Source organism: Barbus barbus (assembly GCF_936440315.1).
Source record: "Barbus barbus genome assembly, chromosome: 18".
In the NCBI taxonomy this organism is placed as follows: domain Eukaryota; kingdom Metazoa; phylum Chordata; class Actinopteri; order Cypriniformes; family Cyprinidae; genus Barbus; species Barbus barbus.
This window is the reverse complement of record NC_136746.1, coordinates 337,086-362,148: the sequence shown is the minus strand read 5'-3', so window position 1 is coordinate 362,148 and position 25,063 is coordinate 337,086. Positions and strand designations below refer to the sequence as shown.

At 40.3% G+C, this 25,063-nt stretch overlaps 1 protein-coding gene across 8 annotated transcripts in view; it reads left to right on the top strand.

The window, feature by feature from the left end:
• The window catches only part of LOC306883954 (neurexin-1a-like), a gene marked incomplete at both ends in the record, with an annotated part of 389,273 nt that overhangs the window by 352,188 nt on the left and 12,022 nt on the right, over positions 1-25,063 (top strand). For 4 of the 8 annotated variants that reach the window (XM_079439502.1, XM_079439503.1, XM_079439500.1 and 1 more), the window contains 4 exons: positions 4,553-4,724; positions 17,948-18,037; positions 19,241-19,563; positions 22,615-22,702. In XM_079439502.1, coding sequence (XP_079295628.1) covers positions 4,553-4,724; positions 17,948-18,037; positions 19,241-19,563; positions 22,615-22,702 — 673 coding nt within the window. The remainder of the gene's footprint in view (positions 1-4,552; positions 4,725-17,947; positions 18,038-19,240; positions 19,564-22,614; positions 22,703-25,063) is intronic. The other 4 variants (XM_079439505.1, XM_079439499.1, XM_079439501.1 and 1 more) reach the window with 2 other exon arrangements.

Sequence of the window (25,063 nt, the reverse complement as noted above, 5' to 3'; positions counted from 1 at the left end):
TTGAGACTGCACCAGACAGCCAGCTCCTTAACCTCCTGTCTGTAAGCAGACTCGTCACCGTCCTGGATGAGGCCGATCAGTGTGGTGTCGTCTGCGAACTTCAGGAGCTTGACAGAGGGGTCTTTAGATGTGCAGTTGGTGGTGTAGAGCAGGGGTTTTCAACCTTTTAGGACATGCGCCCCCCCCAAGTTTGTCTAATTTCACTCGCTCCCCCCAACACCCAAACCAACAGATAAGCATGAGGGGACTTCACACAGCTCCAGTGATCTGTTGAAGATCTGTGTGAAGATGGGGGCCAGCTGCTCAGCACAGATTTTTAGGCAGGCTGGTGACACACCGTCTGGACCTGGTGCTTTCCTTCTTTTGTTTTTCCTGAAGACCTGGCACACATCTTCTTCGCTGATTTGAATTGTAGATGTGGGGGAGAGCGGGGTTGCTGGAGGTGTGAATGGTTGTGTAGAAAGGTGTTCAGGACGGGTGTGGGGTGATCGTTCAAAACGACAAAAGAACTCGTTTAAGTCGTCTGCCAGGTGTTGATTCTCCACAGTACTGGGGGATGGTGTCTTCTAACTGGTGATATCCTTCATTCCTATCCACATTGAAGCAGGATCACTGGAAGAGAATTTGTTCCTGAGCTTGTCAGAATAATTCCTCTTTGCCACTCTGATCTCCTTTTCCAGTGTGTATTTGGCCTGTTTGTACAATACTTTATCCCCCTTTCTGTGAGCATCTTCTTTGGCCTGACGGAGCTGTCTGAGTTTGGCAGTGAACCATGGTTTGTCATTGTTGTAGAATAGATGAGTCCTGGTAGGAATGCACATGTCCTCACAGAAACTGATATAAGATGTTACAGTCTCTGTGAGCTCGTCCAGATCATTTGCAGCAGCTTCAAAAACAGTCCAATCAGTCAGGTCGAAACAGGCTTGTAAATCCCACTCTGTTTCGTTAGTCCATCTTTTAACAGATCTTAATGCAGGCTTCGCAGACTTAAGTTTCTGCCTGTAGGACAGAATAAGATGAACCAAACAGTGATCAGAGAGTCCTAAAGCTGCTCGTGGAACCGAGTGATATGCGTCCTTTATTGTTGTGTAACAGTGATCCAATATATTACTGTCTCTGGTGGGACATGTGATGTACTGTCTGTATTTTGGCAGTTCACGGGAGAGATTTGCTTTATTAAAGTCCCCAAGAATGATTAAAACAGTCCGGGTGTTGTTGTTCACTCTCTGTGATCAGATCAGCGAGTTTCTGTAAAGCTGTGCTCACGTGCGCTTGCGGTGGAATGTAAACACTCACGAGAATGAACGAGCAGAACTCCCGCGGCGAATAGAACGGCTTGCAGTTAATGAAGAGCGTTTCTAGATCTGAACAGCACATCATCTTTAACACAGTTACATCTGTACACTACCGTTCATTGATGTAAAAGCACGTCCCGCTGCCGCTGATTCCGTGTCCCGATCTGCTCTGATCATCTGGTAGTTAGGCAGATGTAGCACGCTGTCCGGTATGTCGCCATTCAGCCAGGTTTCCGTGAAACACAGAGCAGCAGAGTTCGAAAAATCCTTGTTTGTCCGGGAGAGCAGAAGGAGTTCGTCTGTTTTGTTGGGTAGAGAGCGGAGATTCGCCAGGTGGATGCTAGGCAACGCCGTTCGAAATCCGCGCTGACGAAGCTTCACGAACGCGCCGGCTCGCTTCAACCCGCCTGCGCCTCCTGTAGCGTTTGACCAGAGCTACGGCTCCGCCAACTACAATGTCCAGCAAAACGTCCGAAAAATCAAAATCCAGTAGAATATTTTGTGGTGTGTTCTGCTGAATGTTCAGCAGATCATCCCTGGTAAAACTGATCTTATTTGAAAAACAAAAAACAGGAAAAACAAACAAAAACAACACGAACACTGAAGAGAAACGCACAATAGCTGCCATCATCGGCGCCATGTTGGATATAACAGATATAATCATTCTAATCAGCATATTAGAATGATTTCTGAAGGATCATGTGACACTTTTGCTTTATATTTCAATTTTACTTTAATTTACTTTACTTGCATAGTAAACAACTGAATTTAAATCATATTTAACAGTATTACTGCTTTAAATGTATTCTGATCAAATAAATGCAGCCTTGGTGAGCACAAAATACTTATTTCAAAAACATTTAAATTATTCCTTAATTCGTTTAAAACTTTCATGTGCATTAGTTTCAGAAGAGAGATCTTCTACAAATATCCTGTCTCATCCGCTGACCAGTTCTTTTCGCTGCTGCCATGTTTAAGATGTATAAATAAACCGGTGAACGAACATAGCAGCATGGGACTGCACAGGTGGGTGGCTGCAGGGTCTGAGCCTCTGCTCCTTTGCCCTCTCGCAGGCAGAGCACTGGATACGAGCGGATGCAATCCTGTAATCAATCACTCCACTCCGGGGTTTCCATTTCTCGCTCGCTCAGCAGTCATCTAATAACGAGTTTGCCTCGCTCCATCGTGTCAACTTTCATTTTATACTGCAGTCTTTGATGCATCTGCAGAAAGTCATACGTGATGGAGTTTGTTTGTGTTTTGTTGGTAGGGTTTTGCTTCTTTTCTGCTGATTATTCAACTTATTGTCTGTGTCACAGAATGGATAAGCGGGTCAGTGCTACACAATTAATCATATATTTTCTTTCTATTTTTAAATAATCATCTGTGACATTAGTGTGCTCACAAGCAAAAAAAATAAAAAAAATAAAAAATAAAAATAATATATATATATATATATATATATATACACACACATCTCTAATATTTTCTTGTTTAACAGATTTAATATCTACACTCTTTCAAATCTGTTTGAAATTTTGTTCATATCAAGCTCAGTCAGTTCGACTGAGGTGTTTACATAAAGACTTATTTAGTTTGATTGAATTATCAATCTGATTATCAAGAGATTATGAGGCTACATGTAAACATATCCAGTAATGACTATGAAGTTGCAGGCAGCAGTGTCTCCCGCTGTCAGGCTGGTGTAGGATTTAGTTTGAAGTATAGTCGCTAAGCAACCCAAAAGGTGGGAGTGGGATACAAGCTGGACCCAGAGCAGAAACTGATGCAACTTCTAGTGATCCACCCCTGTGGGAGCAAGGAAAGCAAACTAAATGTTAGTGGAGTGATGTTTATTTTGTGTAGCGCAGAGCGGAACATTGCCAGTGTGTTTATTCTTATGCAAAAAGGCTTTTTTTAACTGATTTTGATATTCTAGATATTTTAGATTTCGATATCCTATTAATTGGCCCGGAGTTAACAAGCTTAATGAGCATGATGTATAATAATGTGACACATGACTCCAGTAATAAGCCTTCTGTTGACATCAGGTTTCATTAGATCTACAGTATATAGGTAGTGTCACAGACTCTTAGCCTGCTGAAAGCTGACGAAGCGTCACATTCACGATTATCGTGTTGTTTAGGAGAGGGTTCTCCACCCTTCATTTAGAAATAACATTATCATAACAGTTTAAAAATAATAAAATTCCTCTAATGTTCACATTACCAATAGAAAAATGCACTTTAAATATAGATAAAATGTGTGTCTTAAACATTCAAATCTAATGTTCTCATAACGTTTCAAAATAATAGAATGGAATGTTCCTATAATGTTCACACAACCAAGAAGAAATTTCTGAAAAAAATAGCTGCACATTTTGAACTTAAAAAAAAAAACATTCAGAAATAACATTTTCATAGCTCAATGGTACAGCATATATTTGTAAATGTTAGTAAAGCATGTTTTTGTTAGGCTTTTTTACGTCCAGCTGGAAGGAATAGTCTAAAATTCCTCCTTGATGTTGGGCAAGTGCAGCTACAGGACAGTTGGTAGAGGTTCTTGCTGATTTAGTCACTTGCTTTTCCAGCAAGAATTTTTCTTTTGTAAGTTAGATAGTGTTTGTCAATAACTGCGACTTAGATGAAGACCAGGCCACATTTTATGAGTAATCAATGCAAGTAACTGTACAGGTTGTTAATATGTGACCCTGGAGCACAAAACCAATCATAAGGGTACATTTTTTTTAAATGGAGATTTATATGTCATCTGAAATCTGAATAAATAGCCTTTCCATTGATGTATGGTTTGTTAGGATCGGACAATATTTGTCTGATACTATTTGAAAATCTGGAATCTGAGGGTGCAAAAAAATCTAAATATTGAGAAAGTCTCCTTTAAAGTTGTTCAAATGAAGTTCTTAGCCAATGCATATTACTAATCAAAAACGAAGTTTTGATATATTTATGGAATTTAAAAAATATCTTCATGGAACATAATATCCTAATGATTTTTGGCATAAAAGAAAAATGGATCATTTTGAGCCATACAATGTATTGTTGGCTATTGTTTCAAATATACCTGTGTTACTGATGACTGCTTTTGTGCTCCAGGGTCAGATATGATGTGATTATAATGAAATTAATTTTGTATATTGAATGCTAATTTCAACCATCCAGACTTCATAATTAGTTATGTACAAGAAGGTATAGATTCAACCTCAAGTTACTACCTGTTTCTCCTTGTTTTTCCTCCAGGTAAATGGATACATTTTGGCTATATTTAATGTGGGCACAGATGACATCAACATTGAGGAGAAAGCAAAGTTTGTAAATGATGGAAAGTACCATATAGTGAAGTTCACAAGGAGTGGCGGCAACGCCACACTGCAGGTGGACGATCTACCTGTTATTGAGCGCTACCCTACAGGTGAGACCATCACTTCACCCCCCAACAACTTGCTTGGAAGGTTACTGGATGATTGTTTAGTTGACATGAATTTGTTTCTGAATACTGCACGTTTGTGTCTGTATTAAATTTTTCTACTATGAACATAAAAATCTGAATTATGCTTAGATTAGATTAGATTCAACTTTATTGTCATTGCACATGTAAGGTACAGGGCAACGAAATGCAGTTAGCATCTAACTAGAAGTGCAATAAGCAGAGGTACAGGATATACAGTGTCTACAATATGTTACATATGTACAGAAATATACAGATAAGGCAGTACTATGGACATAATTTACACATTTTTAAATACTATCAGTATGATATACAGATGGGTGATATGAACATTATACAGATGGATTATGCAGTAAATGTATGTACACTATGAGCAAAAACTATGAACATAATTACAAATGGATATGAATAAGCTATACATTAAGATATATAAACACTAGTCCAATGAACGGGTAGAGTTCAGTAGGGAGACAGCTGTAGGGAAAAAGCTGTTCCTGAGTCTGCTGGTCTTTGTTCGGAGGCTCCTGAAGCGCCTCCCAGAGGGCAGTAAGTTAAACAGTCTATGGTCAGGATGAGAGGAGTCCTTAAGAATGCTGCGAGCTCGACGTAAACAGCGTTTTCTCTGGACGTCCTCAATGGCAGGAAGTGGTGTCCCTGTGATGCGTTGGGCGGTTTTCACCACCCTCTGCAGTGCCTTGCGGTCAGCAACTGAGCAGTTCCCATACCTGACTGTGATACAGTTGGTCAGGATGCTTTCGATCACACACCGGTAGAAGTTCACCAGGATGGCTGGAGACAAGTGGTTCTTCTTCAGTGTCCTAAGGAAGAAGAGGCGTTGGTGAGCCTTCTTGACTAGGCTGGATGTGTTGGTGGTCCAGGTCAGGTCCTCCGAGATGTGGGTTTCCAGGAACTTGAAGCTGGAGACACGTTCAACAACCATCCCGTTAATGTGGATGGGGTCATGCGTGCCACTTTTCTTCTTCCTGAAGTCCACAATAAGTTCTTTTGTCTTGCTGGTGTTGAGGAGCAGACTATTGTCAGCGCACCATGCAGCCATGTTCTGTACCTCCTCCCTGTAGGCAGTCTCATCATTGTCTCTGATGAGGCCAAATCACTGTGGTGTCATCAGCAAACTTGATGATGGAGTTGGATCCATGCACAGGCCTGCAGTCATGGGTGTAGAGGGAGTAGAGAAATGGGCTCAGCACACAGCCCTGTGGTACGCCGGTGTTGAGTGTGATGGTGGTGGAGCAGGTGAGGCCTGACCTAACATTCTGAGGTCTGTTGGTCAGAAAGTCCATAATCCAGCTGCAGAGGGAGGTGTTAACACCCAAGTCTCCAAGTTTAGTGGTCAGCTTGGAGGGAATGACGGTGCTGAATGCTGAGCTGAAATCAACAAACAACATCCGTACATATGTGTTGTTGTTATCCAAGTGTGTGAGTACCAAGTGCAGTACTGTGCATACTGCATCATCAGTGCTCCTATTACTTCGATAGGCAAATTGGTGTGGGTCCAGTGTGGGTGGGAGGCAGTTCTTGAGGTGTGCCAGGACCAGTCGCTCAAAGCACTTCATAACAATGGGTGAGTGTTACGGGGCGGTAGTCATTCAGGCACGTCGGGGAGGAGTGTTTCGGCACTGGCACAATAGATGTGGACTTAAAGCATGTTGGCACCGTTGCTTGGGTGAGTGACAGGCTGAAAATGTCTGTGAAGACCCCTGCGAGCTGCTCTGCACATGTCCTGAGCACACGTCCAAGAATGCCGTCGGGGCCAGCGTCCTTGCATGCATTGATCCGGCTCAATGCTGTGCAAACGTCTGTGGAGGTGAGTTTGAGGGTCTGATGGTCTCCTGAGAGTGTGATCTTGGTGGCTGTCTCCTTGTTGTTATTGTCAAAGCGAGCTTAAAATTAATTTAGCTCATTAAGGAAGGAGACGTCTGTGACAGTCGGAGTGGAGTTGCATGGCTTGTAGTCACTGATGACCTGGATGCCTTGCCACATGCATCAGGGGTCAGAGTTGGAAAAATGTTCCTCTACCTTTAGCTTGTAGCAGTGCTTGGCCTTCTTGATGCCCCTCTTCAGATTAGCCCTGGATATGCTGTAGGCCTGAGCATCATCTAATCTGAAAGCAGTGTTGCGGGCTTTCAGCAGGAGCCACACCTCCTTGTTCATCCATGGCTTCTGATTAGGGTATGTTGTGATCTTTTTCTCTGTTGTAACACTGTCAATGGAGGTATTGATGTAATCCAGTACAGAGGTGGTATAGATATCAATGTCTGTGTGAGAGCCACTGGCAGCCTGAGAAGCAAACATACTCCAGTCCGTGTGCTGAAACTTGTCCTGAAGAACAAACTCTGCTCCCATTGGCCACACTTTGATGGTCTTCACTGATGGCTTCACACGGTTGATGAGGGGTGAATACTTGGGGGTGATAAACAAAGAAAGGTGATCAGACTGTCCCAGGTGGGGGAGGGGAGTCGCGATGTAAGCTCCAGCGATGTTTGTGTAAACATGATCCAAAGTTTTGTCTCCTCTAGTGTGGCAGGACACATGCTGATGGAATTTGGGGAGCACTGTCTTTAAGTTGGAGTGATTAAAATCACCTACAACAATAAATGCAGCCTCCGGGTGTACAGTCTGTTGTTTACTAATGGCCACATGCAGTTCTTTCATAGCAAGCTTGGCATTAGCATCCGGGGGAATATAGGCTGCAGTTATAATGGTGGAAATGAACTCCCGCGGCAGATAGAAAGGTCTACACTTAACCATGAGAAACTCTAGGTTAGGTGAGCAGTGTCTTCCAACAATGTCAGAGTTCGTACACCAAGCTTTGTTTACATAAATGCACAATCCTCCACCCCTGGTCTTGCCAGAGTCATCTGCCGCTCTATCTGCTCGGAGCGTGTAGTGTCCGGTTAGATCAATAACATTATTGGGTATGTCGCTATGTAGCCATGTTTCAGTGAAAACCATGACATTGCAGTCCAAAAGTTTCTTACTATGGGTGATGCGAAGTCATATCTCATCCATTTTGTTCACCAATGACCGCACATTAGCGAGGAAAATGCTGGGTAAAGAGTGCCGGTGCGGTGTTAGCTTTAGCTTAGCTCTTAGCCGTCCGCGCTTCCCCCGCCTTTGTTTACGATCTCGGCACTGCCTGTGAGCACTTCCACCCGGCCGAGCAGAGTGCGTAGCCTCGGGTGTTCTGGAGATCTCAGGGATGAGTCGATGATTGGTTATAAAACTGTTGGAAAAGTGCAGACCGATATCCAAAAGCTCCTGTCGGGTGTATGATGTTAAGGCAAAGCTGTTCAGTGCGAACAGGCCCGAGATGAGCAGGAAAAATACTGCAAAATTGCAAAAACTGGAGAGACGCTGAGCCTCGCGATGTGTACATGGCGCCATCTTATGCGCTAGCTCACCTAACTGGGTGAAGCTTTTATAGTTTTCACATCTAACTAACTTGTTCATAAGTTAATGGCAAGATGGGATAAAGACTCAGGTATACTTAATTGGAAATGTTCCACTCCGTCTCACACACAGTTGAGCGTGCAAGCCTTTTGAAATATATACTAGATGTGTTCTAGTGGACCATCTTTTCAAGCACTCAAATCACTTGTACTTCTTACTCAAGGTTAAGAACTGGACTGGACCTTACTGGACTGCTCTGTTCTTCTTACTCAAGAACACAAAAATTAGCTGTGCACACGGACATCAGCAGACAGTCTGTGAGCTGGAGTGGAACACAGACGAGGGAAGTGTTCTTTCAGTTTCAGTCCTTTAACTAGTCAGGCAACACCCACATTATGAGAGGAAGTTTTTGTTTACTTGTTCGTTTTTAATGATATTGTGTCAGCAGGATTTTTGTGTCACATCAAGGGTGTAATGAGACTGTGTTTCTATAGCAAGACATTTTCAATCAAGTTTGATCTCTCAGTTTCAACAGGTCCACCAAGTTTCACCTTACAAAGCTACATAGGTTGATAAACGGTGACAGTGTAACAGTGGAAGATCTATACATATAAGTGTCTGCTGATTGTTGCTGGCAAGAATAATATATTGATGAAAGTCTGGCCTTCCAAGCATGAAGAGATAATGAAAATCTTCTGTGATTCTTGCTATCTCCATCAGTAGAAGAAGTGCTGCCCAAGATCTGTCAAAGCTTTAATTATTTTGATCCTGTCCTGCTCTGTGTGGACACAATGCACTAGTAAATGGCCCTGTCCTTGGCAGTTTATCAGTTGTTCAGTGTTCACTGAAAATAAAGAAGGGTTGGATTTTTCCAATTTTCTGGAACTGTTGATCTAGCTAGACCTATGGTACAAAATAGAAAGCCTCTCCAAATACTTCTATTTTAAATTGATTCACTTTCAAACTTTTAATTGGTGCTAGAGTTTATTTGCAGTAAGTGCAAAAAGCAACCTAGTCTCATGGCATTTACGTACCTGGGTGCACATTTTAGCGAGACACAAAATACGAAACAATAACTACATATTACTGCAGTTTCAGTTTCCTAAAGAAACAAACACTAGCGGCAGTAAAACTCTGACACCTTTTACTCCTTTTCACACAAATTTACATTTTTGATTAATAAAGCGTATTTTTCGCACAGTTACTTTTAAGAATATCATGTTACGATTTCAAAACAATATTAATATGCTGGGAGATTTGAAAACTGATGCTTTTGAATGTTAGCATCGCTCATATCCAGCCTCGTATCTATGGGTTTTTATAGACGGAAAGTTTGTTCGCTAGCTGTACAGAGCCGTACTTAGAAGGCGAGGAGCTCCGGTTCAAATCCCGTATAACTACGGTTCGACAAAACAGTTCAAATCTGCATAAAAGGACTGTAAAAAAAAAAAAACTTGAGCCAACTTAAAATTTTAAGGCAACCAGCTTTTTGCAGATTTTTGAGTTCTCTCAAATTATTTTTGTAGGAGATTCTGAACTTTTTGTTGTTTAAAACCTGTTAACGTTCACCAGAGTGACATCGCACTGAACGCTCTTTGTTTGCATGTGTCATTGTTTTCTAATATAATAAATGAAATGGGACAAAGTTAATCTTGACAAACTATATATCATTCTGAGGGTCTAAGCCTCAAGCATCGACGACAGATCGCTGTTTTTCGATGGAAAGCTTATAAGGAATGAGTGGCACAAATTTGCTACATTTGTGTAAGCAGTACACATCCAAACACGCAGAATAAAAAAGCAGTACGTACCTTTATCATTGTAATAACGAGCCACAAACGCGTCCACTGCTGAAATCCCAGTTTAGTTAGAGAGGTAAGGGTCCACAGAACAACATCCCAGCGAGCACTTTTAGTCCAGCGAAACAATAACGTTGTAATAAGGATGAATATTCCTTTGTTTACGTTTCATTTCTTCAGAGAGTTATTGTTCGCGTCCGTTATGGAATAAATTACGCCCAAAAGCAGCGTCTTGGTGGTAAAAAAAACAACACGGTGTTGCAGCATACGGTTTTACAAAAATAATGAGACCATCCACGGAAAAAAAAGTCTCAGAAAAGCGGAATATAGATTATTTGAATTTGGCGCTCCCTCCTGCCAGCTCTGACGCGGGCTATGACGCTTCTGTCATCTGAGCGGGGCGTAACTTAGCGATCTGCTTTATCCATAAAAAACTGTTTTTTTTTTCTTCTACATTTTTTATATGTGTGTGTGTGTATTGTGTGGGGAATGTGGCCGTGTCTGCATGATCATAATATGTATGGACGCACATCAGCGTGTTTATTACCGACTCTATGACGGCTATCATTGTGATTCATTGATCAGCTATTATTGATTATATGGCCCATCTGTTTGATTATAATCTGAATGGAAGCACATCAGCGTGTGTTTACTGACTCTATGACCATGTCTGGCAATATCACTTCACATCTGGCAGTGATATTTATCATTGTAATAACGAATAACGAAGAATACTTCAGTATACATACTATATACAAAGCATTTTTTTTCTATTTTTTTTCCTTTTTTATTACTCAAATAATTATTTTTGTATTTTTTAGTGCTCAAATAAATCTGTCTATTATTTTATAATTGAAAAACTATGCAGGAACATGTATAATGACTAAAATAGCTTGTATAATTCTGCAATCCATTTGGTGGTTATTTTTCCTCAAACAGGGGGGTGGGGGGGACTATAAATAGTTTCAGAAAAAATATTGCAGGAATCTCATTTTTCATGGTATCTTCTTCAAATTTGAAATATGAACTTATGAGACACATGGCTTTCGATCCATTACTTTTCTGGATTGCTCCAGGACTTATTTCATGTATTTGTATATGAAATAAAAAAACATTCAGTGTGGAAAAATATTTTTCAAGGCACGTCAGTGCCTATAACCTTTTATCTTTTTGAGCATTATCAACTCTGGATGATAGATAGTAAAGCCCAGAGTCTCTTCTTTCCAAAGATACCTAATTTGTTTGTGTAAGCACACTTTGTCACAAACTGTTACCATTTTAATTTAGGTAGGTTATTTTCACCTGCGAGGCCACAAATGGGGGTGAAGGTTAACAGGATAAACTTAAAACAACAAGTTGAGAACTCAAAAATCTGCTTAAGTTTGCCTTAAAATTTTAAGTTGGCTCAACTTTTTTTTTTTTACAGTGTGGCACGGTTGCATCAACAAATACATTTTTATACCAGTTTTACATTTGTTAACACAATCTGGTAGGTTTAGGGTTGGGTTTGGTGTAGGGCATATTTCCAGCATGATAGAGCATTAACTTTTAGGGACAGACTCCGGATATTTGAATCCTTAACCGCCGCTGTAGCAACATAATAAAAGCGTGCCAGGGTTCACGTATTTAACCTGTGTTTTAGCACCACTCAGTGGACATTTCTCTTTGAAACTGCAGCGAAACGGGCAGTAAGGTACGTAAAACGGTGTCGCATAGAAAGTGCACAGAGGTACGTATTTTTATGAGACCAGGTTGGCAAAAAGTGTTAAAAGTAAACAAACACAAATACTGATAGATGCTATTTATAAATAAAATAACTATTTTCTCTGCAAATAGAAGTTAGGTGCTATTTGCACTAAGAGTAAATAGACAAATGGGATTGTAAAAAGGCAGATTCAAACTTGGGTTGGAAAGTTGCTGGTTGGCGATTCTTACTCCCTGCAGCTGGTACCAGATGGATTTCTTAGTTTGTGTAAATAGCCTCTGCCAACAAGATGGGCTATTTCCATCCACTCTCTGAAAATATTGTACAAAAGTCACTAGGGCAGTACTTTTTCAAAGGGTATTAATATGCACCATTTGAGTACAAATATGTCAAAGGGCAAAGCTAGTCCAAACCTGTTCCTGGAGGGCCGATGTCCTGCAGAGTTTAGCTGCTTTTGGTTTAATTCTTATTTTACATTATAGAAAAAAAAGTGTTATGATTCAAGAGGAAAAAAATCTGGTTTGTTTATTCAAGAAAGAGGTGTGCTTCAGGGCTCAGCATTGCTTCCACTTCTCTTTTTTACATTTTTGTTAACAATCTTCCTTTAATACTATTACATCTTCTTGATTTTTAGGTCTAGGGTTAGAAGGAGTAACATTGTGATTGCAATCAATAGTTCTAGTAATGGTGGTGGCAAAAAGGTGAATGTAACACGAAATTGCCATGATTCTATATGGGCTTCAGACAACTGTCATGTGGAAGGTGTTTACATAGCATCAGCTATGACACTGCATCTCATTTTCTTATCCAAGGCTTTTTAAACTTGGCTACCTTGGTATCCAAGAGGCTTACTTAGAAATGCTAAAAGAATAGCAGTCCTGACGGGTTGAGCCTAAGAAAGTGACAGAGCGAGGAAGAGGAAAAAGAGAAAACACACAGGCACAACTATCGGAACGTAACAAATACTTTCACACTCTTTTGTTCATCTTTATGCTGACAATACTGTCATTTATACTTCTAGGCCTTATTTGTCTCAAATTCAAAGTATACTTCAGTCTGACTTTAACGTTCTGTAAAATTGGCTCTATTCTAATAAATGATTAATTAATAAAGCTAAATCTCATACTATGGTCTTTGGTACAAAGCATATGTTTAAATCATGTTAATCTAACAATATTGGGTAACACTTTATTTTAGGGTCTCTTAACTAGTTGCTTATTAGCATGTATATTACCAGAATATTAGCCATTTATTAGTAGTAATTAAGCACATATTAATGCTCTATTCTACATGACCTTATTCTACATCCCTAATTCTACCCAATACCTTAACAACTACCATACTAAGTATTAATAAGAAGCAAATTAGGAATTTATTGAGGGAAAAGTCGTAGTTAATAGTGAATAAGCGTTCCCTATGCTAAAGTGTTACCCAATATTGTGTAATGATGGCACGTATTTCCATAGAGTGGATCGAATGAAATACTTGGGTTTATGGCTGGATCCCAAACTTACTATTAAGCTTCACATTGATTATATACTAAAATTAATTTAAAAATTAATTAAATTAAATTAAAATTAGTACCAGTGTATTAAAAATAGTTTGACATAAAATGGTTGAAAAAATGCAAAATATGCAGTGCTGGGGGCCTCCCGGAACATGTTTGGGAACTACTACTACAAGGGATTCAACATGAGGAGCATAACATGCACAGCCAAAGGGGGATGATGCTGACACACGCACACAATGCACCATGCGTGGGACACCACGGTGCCAAGGCCACCTATGAAACACTCAAGCAAGTAGCATACTGGCCTGGCATGCAGCAAGAAGTAGCGGAATAGGTAAAAGGATGCCTGATGTGTTGCCAGTACCAACCGGCAAACCCAAACCACCGAGCCCCACTGCAAAGGAAAGGAATGACTTTCCCATGGTCAGACCTCCAAATAGACTGGGTAGGACTTTCGCCTTCACTCAACAGCAACTACAACAAAGCGCGGGTGGTCGTAAAGACTACTACAACCAAAAGTCCTCTCACCATGAGCTCAATGTCGGAGTCAAAGTTTCGTACTACAGCTTTGCCCAACCAAAGCAGAACACTCCCCATCGCCTGTCAAACAAGTTCCTACCTCACTGGACAGGACCCCACGAGACCGTAGACAAGCTCTCCCCTGTCGCCTACCGAATCAAAATCAGACAAGGGCGCAGCGAGCCAGTCCTTCGATGGGTCTATCGAAACCAGATAAAGAGGCACCAGAGCTCCAAGCCTACCGGGAAAGGGGGAAGATCAAACCCACTGACACAGACCGACAATCATACGTTCTACACCACACTAACATAACCTCTGTTGTTTAGAAAACCTATAGCGACCTTCCTTAAACACAACACTTACACTCTCTCCTCAGCTGCACTGCTAGGGCCAACCTCTAGTAGAGAGGAGTTACACATGTGACACTCGTTTGTTGCCTCACCTCATCCGGTGTCATTGTGTCTCTTTGTGTATCTCTTAGTTTTTCGTTGTGTCTCTTTTGTGTTTTTCCTTTTTCCTCTCTCACTATAATTTCTTTTCCCCTCTAGTCCCCTCATCAGAGAACTCCCTTTACCAATTCTTTAAATCCAGGTCCCGAAATTAAGATTGACTCCCTTCAATAGAGTCGTTGTAACTCATTGTGAGAACCGTTGTCAACCGATCCAGGCGACCGGGCCTTTCTCCTCAGTTTGCCCATTATCGACTCTAATAACATTTACTGGCTCAAAGACGTTGTGAATGTGGGATTTTGGCAAGGGAACACCTATGTCAAAATCTACACTCCTGAAGTCGTTGCGTATCACGATAACAACGAGCAGTTGTATCTGGCCCCAAACCTAAAGATGTGTACGCTCACAAAGGACATTCAATTCCTTTGCCCAAGTAAACCCTTTGTCCGCGATAATACTGAGGGCATCTGCAGCCTAGAATCCATTAGACCCGACACTAGCTGCCCCGCCGAAGCGACACCATGTTCTCAAGTTGAGGTAACGCAAGCTGAAATGATCGGAAACCGATGGCTGGTCAACACCCCGGCGCGAACGGCTACCCTCACATACGATCAACATGACACAGCCACACGCATTATCCTGCCTAACCAAACTCTATGGATCAAGGTCCCTAAGGGCTCGATCCTCCATATTGACGATTTGGCATTGTATCACCTTACCGACGACGAGTATCAGGCTGAAATTGAAATCTCACCCTTTCTCAAACAGCACTCCTTCGCCCTTGATCCAGAATTGGAAGAAAGGATCAAGGAGGAAGGAATGCAACTCTTTGATTTAACTCCTGTTGATACAGCTTCAGAAGCTATCGCTCGCCTTCTGCCCACTGGCGCGCCAATTATTCGGTCTTGGTCTGCCGCTGACACAGCGCTTTGCATCTCTACTAATGTAGGATATGTTGTGACTTTGACACTGGCCTTCCTCCTACACAAGCGAGTGAATGCCGTTCAAGAGTCTTTCAACAAATGCACGTCAGGCGTCCCGCACATTTTCCGATGTGATAAAACCAACCAAGAACTTGAACCAGATAACTCAACCAACCTGATTGATACCGCCTCGTCGAACCCCTGACAACTAAACCAATCAAAATGACCCTATTACCAATAATCCTAAAGAACGTAATCCTACGTCTTCTCAAGTTTCTAACCTGTTCATTCCAAAATTACCCTGCATCAGGATTCAGTCAGTGATGGAGATGTTGTTTGTGTCTTGTGTGTGCCTGTTCTCCCCGCTTCTTGTTCCAGTGCCCGCCAACGTTCACAATGGGAACCTCACCGAGCAAAGGGGGATGTGTAGTGCCTAGTAGACCAGGACACACACACAAAATAATTTCAAGACAGCACATTCCTTAGCAGGAGTTAAGACTTCCACTCCCAGCATCTGCATTTGACTGGCTGGCTGATTTCCTGCCCTAAATCTCCTTATCTCAGGAGACCTCTAAAACCCAGGATAAATTTGAGGGAACATCTGAAATGGATTTAGAACAGAACCTTCAATGTTGTTCCTGACCGGTTTACCATAAATAAAAGTCACATAATCAACAGTACAAAGCATGTGGCATCTGGAAAGGCTCCAGCACAGACCCTCCCTGATATCTCCTGATCGTTTAACGCAGTAATTCAATGATGGTATCAGCAAAGATGATGGTTTTACATCAGACGTCCGAGCTAAGAAAATCACCAGATCTCCATCCGGAGTGACATTCCCATGACCTCCCGTTTCTCCCCAGCAGAGAAACGCGCCTTTTCTTCTTACTGGCAGAACAAAGAAGATTGGACCTTTATGGGTGTTCCGAAAGACATAATAATTGTTGCTGCAACCAAAAGCAACATATATATATATATATATATATATATATATATATATATATATATATATATATATATATATATAGACAATATATATTGAGGTTGTGTGTTTATGTCTTTCATATGCTTGGTGTGATTATTTAGAGGGTAGGATGTTAATCGATGCATTAACCCATGTAGTATATAAAATTAAGGTATGTACTTTGTGTATGCCAAATACCTGTTGTTTGATTTTGAATGAAAGCTAGTTGCGTCAGCAATAATTTGGTGTGGATGAAAGTTGACTTTTCTCAACGTAATGTATGATTAAAACACTTATAGGAATCTGCCAGGATATGTTCTTCATTTTATGAAATAATTCAGCAAAGGATTTACGCACAGAAAACTGAGCCATGCGGGGCGGGGCTCCGCCCTACAGAAACACTTGTGATTGGATCAAACAGAAAAAGGGGCAGACTGAAATCAGCCCAATAAAGACAGACACCCAACTTTGGTGTGCGGTTGCTTGCTGCTTGCTCGTGCACTGACCTGTTTGAAACTTCGGCTCCTCATCTGATCACGTTGTTAAGCGCTCTCAGCCATATACTATCTGGCTAGGATCCACACATGCCTTCAAAGTTCTGACCAAAGCAACTTTAACACCTGAAACCGAAAGAACTCTAAACAGACTTCCTAAGAGCGTCATCACATCACAGAGAAACCAACCAATTGCAAGAGGGCATCCCCAGTGACATCACGCAACGACGACTTCAGCAGCCAATCCGTTCCCTCAACCAGGAAAGGAATGAAACAACTCAGAGCAAGTAATCAAATAATTCTCCATAATTCTGCTGGAAACTGGTTGCATTCATCTTTAAGAGTAAAGATCGTAAAGTTCCTTGCTTGTGACTCCCTCAGGTTGATGTTAGAGCATTCTTGAAAACGAGCATTAGAACCTTAAACTCTCTTCAGATCAAAACAATTAATTGCCTGCAGCGTGTATGTGTGTTTGTGTGTGTACGTATTCTGTTTTGTGTTATTTTAGCTTAGTAGTGTTGTAGAGTAGCAAATAAACTTTGATTTATTAAGAAATCTTGTGTCTGGTGCTGTGTGATTTTTAGGTCTTAAACTATTTGCCAAAGATCACGTTACCTATGCTCATGAATTTTGATAAAGTGCTATTTGGTTTGTTTTATCATTGGCCATGAATAAGATAAACAAAATTGTTAAAGATATACTGAATTTAACGATTCGCTGGACGAGTCGTTAAAACCTTAGAAATTATACGTTTTGATTGATATCCTATCAATATCGAATCTTAAGAATAGACTCCCTAAAAGCTAAATTAAAATAAGGGCTAATCCTTACAACACATTATCCTACTCAGTTTGCATCCCCTTGGTTTTTGACATACTGTGTATCTTCCTCAGTGATCAGTGACTCTAAATGCTTTGTGGCAGTCCCTGAGTAGTGACGCTGCCTACTGTTCTTATGGAACATTTTCCAGTCACTGCTCATTCTTTGGATTTTCAACATCGTCTGCATATTTGAATTCTTCCAACAGTTACTGCATGATGTTGGTATCCAGATTTTCACTTATGCTTGAGGCACTCAACTATTACAAAAGGTGCAAAAAATAATTGATGCTCAAAAGAGCAGTACACTAAATTAGGAATCAAGGTAATGTAAACTTTTGCAACCAGGAAGATTGGTGTAAATTGCAATTATATCATATTTCTTAGGTTTGTATAAATTCTGCATTGGGTTTATAAACAAACAAAATTCACTAAACTGAAAATACACACAGTATATAAACTGAAATTGAGTGTAATATATCTAATATAAGATTTAATTTTTATTTTTTTCATTTTAACAGCTCAAATAATAAGTTTTAAAGTTCCCCATTGATTTTGGATTGTAACCAATGAAATGTCTCTTTAAACTTTAAAGGAAACATTGATAGTGAACGGCTGGCGATCGCTAGACAGCGAATTCCATATCGACTCGGTCGAGTAGTTGACGATTGGCTACTCGACAAAGGTAAAAACACTGATAAAACTTAATGAATAAGTTTTAAGTAGTATATTTTTAAATATGAAATAAAGCAATAATTTAAACATTTAGTTAAATTAAAGGATTTTTAAATAGATAAATGTAGCTTGTAATAACTGATAACTTATTTAGTAATGTACTGATCTGTATTAACTAATTTATGCCATAAATTTTGGTTAAAGGGACTGTAGATGTAAGTTTGAATAAGCTTGTTAAAAAGTTTTTTAATGTAATTTAAACTTTTAAATCATAAAATCAAAATGTCCGAATTAAAATGATAATTGTGTTAATATAACGAATTGACAAATTGTAGCATGTGTAAATGTGTACATTTGTGTACCTTTTTGTCATATTAATACAAAGACAGCCATAATAACTAGATAATATTTAATAATCATAATAATCATAGCAATAATTACCAATATAATAATAGATACTATTTAAATAATGTTTAGATAAATATTAATTGCCATTTGAGTCCCTTTAAGAAAAATTTACGTGTAGCTAAGAAAATGACAGAACATCCACTGGCAAAAAAATAAATAATTATTTTGAAGTGCATGTATAATCATTTAATCGTTTAAATGAAATGCACAACTGTTTTTCTTGTTGATTTTAATTGAATTATTTTCCAGTCTTCCTTTGTTTCATGACCACCCTGTCTACATTTGCATCCAATCCAACTCATCTTGCTAAAAGGCATAGCCATACATATACTGCACACCTACACAACATTAATATCAGTTGATTTTTTTTAAATATATAAAGTTATTAAGCTGCCTTCAGACTGTTAGCTGTAGACATCTGCCATGGATATGTTTTCAACTCCATGACAACAGGAAAAAATCTCTTCTCCCTCTTTTACTTTAATCAGTAATGCTTAGTTTTGCAAAACATCACTAGGAATTATACTAGTTGTTGATAATTGGTTGTGTTAAAGAGGCCTTTTAGCAAAGTTCCACAGCTTAAACCTATTACTACTGTTTTATCTCTTATTATTTTCATTATTTGTGTTTCATAAGCATCCCTTCATTACAGCCATGATCAATCATCAGGCATCTACATTCCCAGTACCTGAATAATCCGTCTTTTCCTCAGGCGTGATTATTTCCATCACTCTCTCTCATGTATGTTTCTCTTCAGTCTGCACTGTTTTTTTTTTTGTATTGCAGTAACTTTGTTCTCCCGCAGGCCGTCAGCTCACAATCTTCAACAGCCAGATGACCATCCAGATCGGGGGCTGGGAAAGAGACCACAGCCGTGCCTTCCAGGGCCAAATGTCTGGTTTCTATTACAACGGCTTGAAGGTTTTTAACATGGCCGTGGAAGGAGACCCCAACATCCGCATCGAAGGCAGCGTGAGGTTGGTTGGGGAGGTGCAGTCGTCCTCCATATCACCACAGTCCAGCGCTACAGTTTCTCGCTCTGAAACCTCTACCTCAGTTATGCAGATCACTACCACAACCACCTCCAACCACAAGATCAAACCAAGCACAGCAAGCGAACCCCAGCAGGTCAGAAAACTCCACTCGTTCCTTTAGTTGACCCTTTCCTTTCCATTTCTTTTTTCAACCTGTCCCATCAGTATCTCGCTGGACTTTTTTCTGATTTGTATGGCCCAAAACTACTGAATGTGCATATGCTGCAGAGTTTCTCCAAAATTGTGGAAATATTTTCAGTCTTTTTTGTATTGTTTTGCAGTGAAATCCCATCAATATTCATGATGTTTTTAGTGTTAATGCCAGTACGAGTACAATTACCTGTAAATACTTTTGTGCATAATTACTGATATTGTGGTCCTGGTGCATCGAATGTAACCTGGGTAAAAGTAGAATAAACTACCCTGGCACACAATTGCAACAGTACTGATATAAGCTATAAGAATAAGTAATAAAAGCCAGTTGGATCACAGCCAATAACCTAAAGCCAATGCACAAAGTATTACATTTAATTATCAAGACTGTTTACACTAATAGAACAAACAAAATGACAAGAAGGAAAAAAAACAGACTGACAACAGGGAGAGGGACGTGGAGAGTAAGAACAGTAAATTTAGCTTTTGATGTGACCAATATGATATACATCGCCCTTTACATTTAACATTACATTTACATTTAGTCATCTAGCAGACGCTTTTATCCAAAGCGACTTACAAATGAGGACAATGGAAGCAATCAAAATCAACAAAAGAGCAATGATATGCAAGTGCTATAACAAGTCTCAGTTAGCTTAACACAGTACGTTATATAATAAATATATATAATGTATTATATAATAAGTAAAAAGAAAACAGATAGGAAGATTAGAGAAGCTTGTGTTAGTTTTTTTTTTTTTTTTTTTAGAATAGAATTAGAATCGAGAGTGCTGGAGTTCGAGGGTCAAATAAAGATGGAAGAGATGTGTTTTTAGTCGATTCTTGAAGATGGTTAAGGACTCAGCTGCTGGGATTGAGTTGGGCAGGTTTCATATCATATTTAATGAAAAACATTAGTTCTCACATTAATTGATATACTGTTCTAGCCTGTATGTGTTACGTGGCTGGCGAAACGTGAGACGTGCGGATCCATATGCAAAGCTTTATTAAAAAACATGGTCAGAAAACAGGCAGGGTCAGAGATCGGCAAACAGGTATGGCAAGGGCAAGACAGAGCAATCTGTGGAGCAAGCGTGGGTCGACGATCAGCGAACAGTATCGAAAGGGGCAAGGCAGAGAGATAATCCAGAGACGAGAGCAATAATCCAAACGGGGAGCGAACAGAGTCCAAACGGCAAGGCAAAGGGGTAAATCCAGGAAACAAAGGCAGGGTCAGACACGGCAAGATAAACAAGGCAAGGCAAGACAAGACTAAGACTATGGCTCTGTAAAGTTGCTATCGCTAGGGGAGTGATAAATGCTAAACAATTACAGGAACAAAACAGAAACACGGAATGGCACGGTAAAGCAGCTAGCGCTAGGTGAGCACTAAATGCAGATCAATACTCAGCCCAGAGCAAGAGGAAGTCCCAGGTTAAATAGTGAGTGCGTGATTGTGAAATGAGCATCAGGTGTGTGTGATGAGTGAATGGTGACAGCTGTGATCTGTGCAATGCATTGTGGGAACTGTAGTCCAGTGTGCTGTGTAGTGTGAGAGTCAATGTGGTGAACGGGTGACCTCTGGTGGTGGTAAACCAGGAGAGCATGGACCAGATTCGTAACAGTATGCATGAGGTAATGTGGATTTTTGCATATTCCTTTAATAATTCAAGTAATCTTACATGCACAAAATAATGCTTTTTTGAATCATGTACCATAAGCATAGCTTTATCCACAATGGATAGTAAAGGCCTTGTTTTTTGTGAACAAAGAAAACATCATGATCATGTGTAATAAATCATACATCATGATGATGTACTCACCTTAGTTAATGTCTTAATTAAGGTGTTGTTCATCCATGAAGTCATGAATGAAAGACTTTGAACTCATGTTAGTTCCTGATAATTCATGAGATATTAATGCATGAAGTAATGCATAATTCACACATTAATTTATGCATGAATACATGGTGATTCATGTACCCTTACCGTAAAGTGTTACCGATCTTTGGGATAGCACAATACAGCGAAGTTCACCAGTGCTGGTTTTGTAGGCAAACATTAATGCCTTGAATTTTATGTGAGCAGCTATTGGTAGCCAGTGCAAACTGATGAACAGAGGTGCAATATTTTTGGCAGATTAGAAAGGATGTGTTTGGAAAATTCTGCCTCAGAGAGTGAAGAGAAGGATATGAACGAGTGTATGTTTGCTGGTTAGATGTGTGTAATTGTCACGAATCCGGTTCGTGATCTTCCGTCCACTCACCATCAGAGGTCGCTCTTCCATCATATTGACTCTCACGCCACACAGAATGTTACATATTAGCCTGGACTGCATTTCCCATCATTCATTGCACTAAGTACACACAGCTGTCTGTTTGACCCTGCCTGTGATTTGACTATGTTTATTAATAAAAGCTTGCACTTGGATCCGCTTGCCTCAAGTCTCGTCAGCTCCATTACAGTAATGAAGAATGTGGCAAAGACGTCAGATGTTAGAGTTGATGAAGGAGGGGGAGAAGGAGGAAAATGTTTTAATGAGCATGCGAGAGTTAGGCGAATTGTTTATTTTGTTTATAATGTTTACATTTGTGATATCGCGCCATTTATTTTTCATAAACTTTTCCATTTCAAAGTAGCTTGCTAGTAACCAAATAATAGTTATGTGTAATCTTTGTGTAACATGGAAAATGTCTGTTTCAAGAAATGGAAAGTGAATTCAGAAATAAAAATGTGTGTGTTTAATTCCCTCATAGCAAGTGTAGCACAGTTATTCACTTTAATGTTGATAGTCAGAATGTCTGTAATCTGTTATAATAATTTGTTAATTTATTGTTACACTTTTCACTGATGAAGAGTCTCAATCTAATGCTTTGTATAACCATTCAATTAAGATCAGTTTCCCATTTCTAATTTTTTTATTGTATGTTTTTCATTCTGTGTGCAGTTCTTCTTGAATTCATCCACTCTTTCCCATACCATCTGTTTTCCAGACTGCTGATGACTTGTTGGTGGCATCTGCCGAGTGCCCCAGTGACGATGAGGACATAGACCCGTGCGAGCCGAGCTCAGGTGGGTTAGGTTAGTCATCTCTTTATTACTACTTTTCTTTCTGACCCATGTGGCTTTTTTGTTAATGACTGTCCTATTTCAGGATTTAACACAGAGTAACAGCTCACCAGTAACAAAAGACACTGTAACAGTTTGTCACAGGCAATTCTAGTTGCATTTTTCATCAATTAATTTCTTAAATTATCCTTTGACTATGTTCTGGCCCGCCATCTAGGCATCCCGCCTTACAAGCATCAGGTGTGGCTAACTGCAAGGCAAGCAGAATGAGGAAGAGAGAGTGAGAACACACTGGCAAACATAATACTCATACAGAGAAAAAAACATGCCCAAGCACATTTATGCACAGGACATAACATTTAGAGTGTCAAGGTTGTTTTTATTTTATTATTATTTTTTTTTATTAAATAGAATCGATTAAGAATAGAGCATTCGGTAACACTTCAAGATTCAAGATTCAAGAGTTTTATTTGTCACATACACAATTATACAGAGTATAACCAGCAGTGAAATGTAGGTCAGGTCCGCTCCAAGGACAGTGCAATTATAAAGTATACAAATATTAAGAAGAAGTACAAACATAAAATAAAAGATAAGATAAAATAAGATAAGATAGGATAAAAAATATAAATATAAATGTGCAGGTCAGTATGTTGTTGACAAATAGTAATGAGAGGAATATGCAAAAAATAATGTGCAAAAAGTTGTACAGGGTATTTGAATAGCAGCAATATGAGGTAGAGAAAAATTATGAATAGCTTATTGATATAATATTTACATGGAGAAAAAATTATGAATAACTTGTTGATATGGTGATATTACATGGAGTCAAGTGATATTATGACACAGAGTTAGAGTTTAGGAGCCTGATGGCCTGGGGGAAGAAGCTCCTCCTAAGTCTCTCAGTTTTTGCCATCAGGCTACGGAAGCGCTTACCAGATGGAAGCAAAGTGAATAGACAGTTACCAGGGTGATTAGAGTCCTTGAAGATTTTAACAGCTCTACTTTTGCAGCGTTTGAGGTAGATGTCCTGCAGAGAGGGGAGAGCAGACCCTGAGATGCGCTCAGCTAAGCGCACAACTCTCTGTAGTGCTTTGCAGTCCTGATTGGAACTGTTTCCATACCACACTGAGATGCACTGAGTCAATACACTTTCTATGGTCCCTGAATAGAAAGTTTTCAGGATTGCTGGTGAGACCCTGAATTTCCTCAGCTATCGCAGATGGTACAGTCTTTGCCTGGCTTTCTTGACCTGTGTTTGGATGTGTGTAGTCCAAGTCAGGTTCTCAGAGATGTTTACAGCGAGGTACTTGAAGCTACTCACCCTCTCCACAGGGGTCCCACTGATCCTGAGAGGAGAGTAGGGCTGCTGCTGTCTCTTCCTAAAGTCCATGATCAGTTCTTTAGTTTTCCCCACATTCAGTGAGAGACAGTTGTCCTGGCACCATGATGTGAGTCTCTCTACCTCATCCAAGTATGCGGTCTCATCGTTGTTGGAGATGAGGCCCAGAACCACAGTATCATCAGCGAATTTAACAATGGATGTGGAGCTGTGAGAGGACACGCAGTCATGCGTGTAGAGAGAGTAGAGCAGGGGACTCAGGACACAGCCCTGAGGGGCTCCTATGTTCAGAGTGATGGAATTTGAGGTGAACTGGCCAACTTTCACCACTTGAGGTCTGCCGGTGAGGAAGTCTTGAATCCAGTCACAGAGTGAGGAGTTTAGGCCGAGGTCAGTGAGTTTAGATGCCAGCTTGATGGGGACTATAGTGTTGAAAGCTGAGCTATAGTCAATGAATAGCAGCCTTACATAATTCCCATTGTTGCTGTCCAAGTGTGTGAGGGAAGAGTGGAGAACGTGAGAAATGGCATCGTCCGTGGATCTATTTGGGCGATAGGCAAACTGAAGAGGGTCCAAAGTATCAGGGATGGAGGAGCAGATGTGGCTCTTTACAAGTCTCTCAAAAACCTTCATGACTATAGATGTGAGGGCAACTGGGCGATAGTCATTCAGGCAAGAGGGTTTATTGTTCTTTGGCACAGGGATAATGATGGATTTTTTGAATGAGGTGGGAACCACGGAGGTAGCAAGGGACTCATTAAAAATGGAAGTGAACAAACCAGCGAGCTGATCGGCGCAGGACCTCAGAACACGGCCGGTTATCCCATCAGGACCGGCTGCTTTCCTGACGTTCACTCTCTTTAGCGCCCTCCGAACCTCATCCTCCGACACGGTGATTACAGGATCATCGCTGCTCTGCCTGCTGCTTCCTGACGCGCCGCCGCCGTTGCCATCGAAGCGGCTGTAGAAGATGTTTAACTCGTCGGCCAGCAACGGATCTGCTCTCACCTCCGCGGAGGATTTGTTTCCGA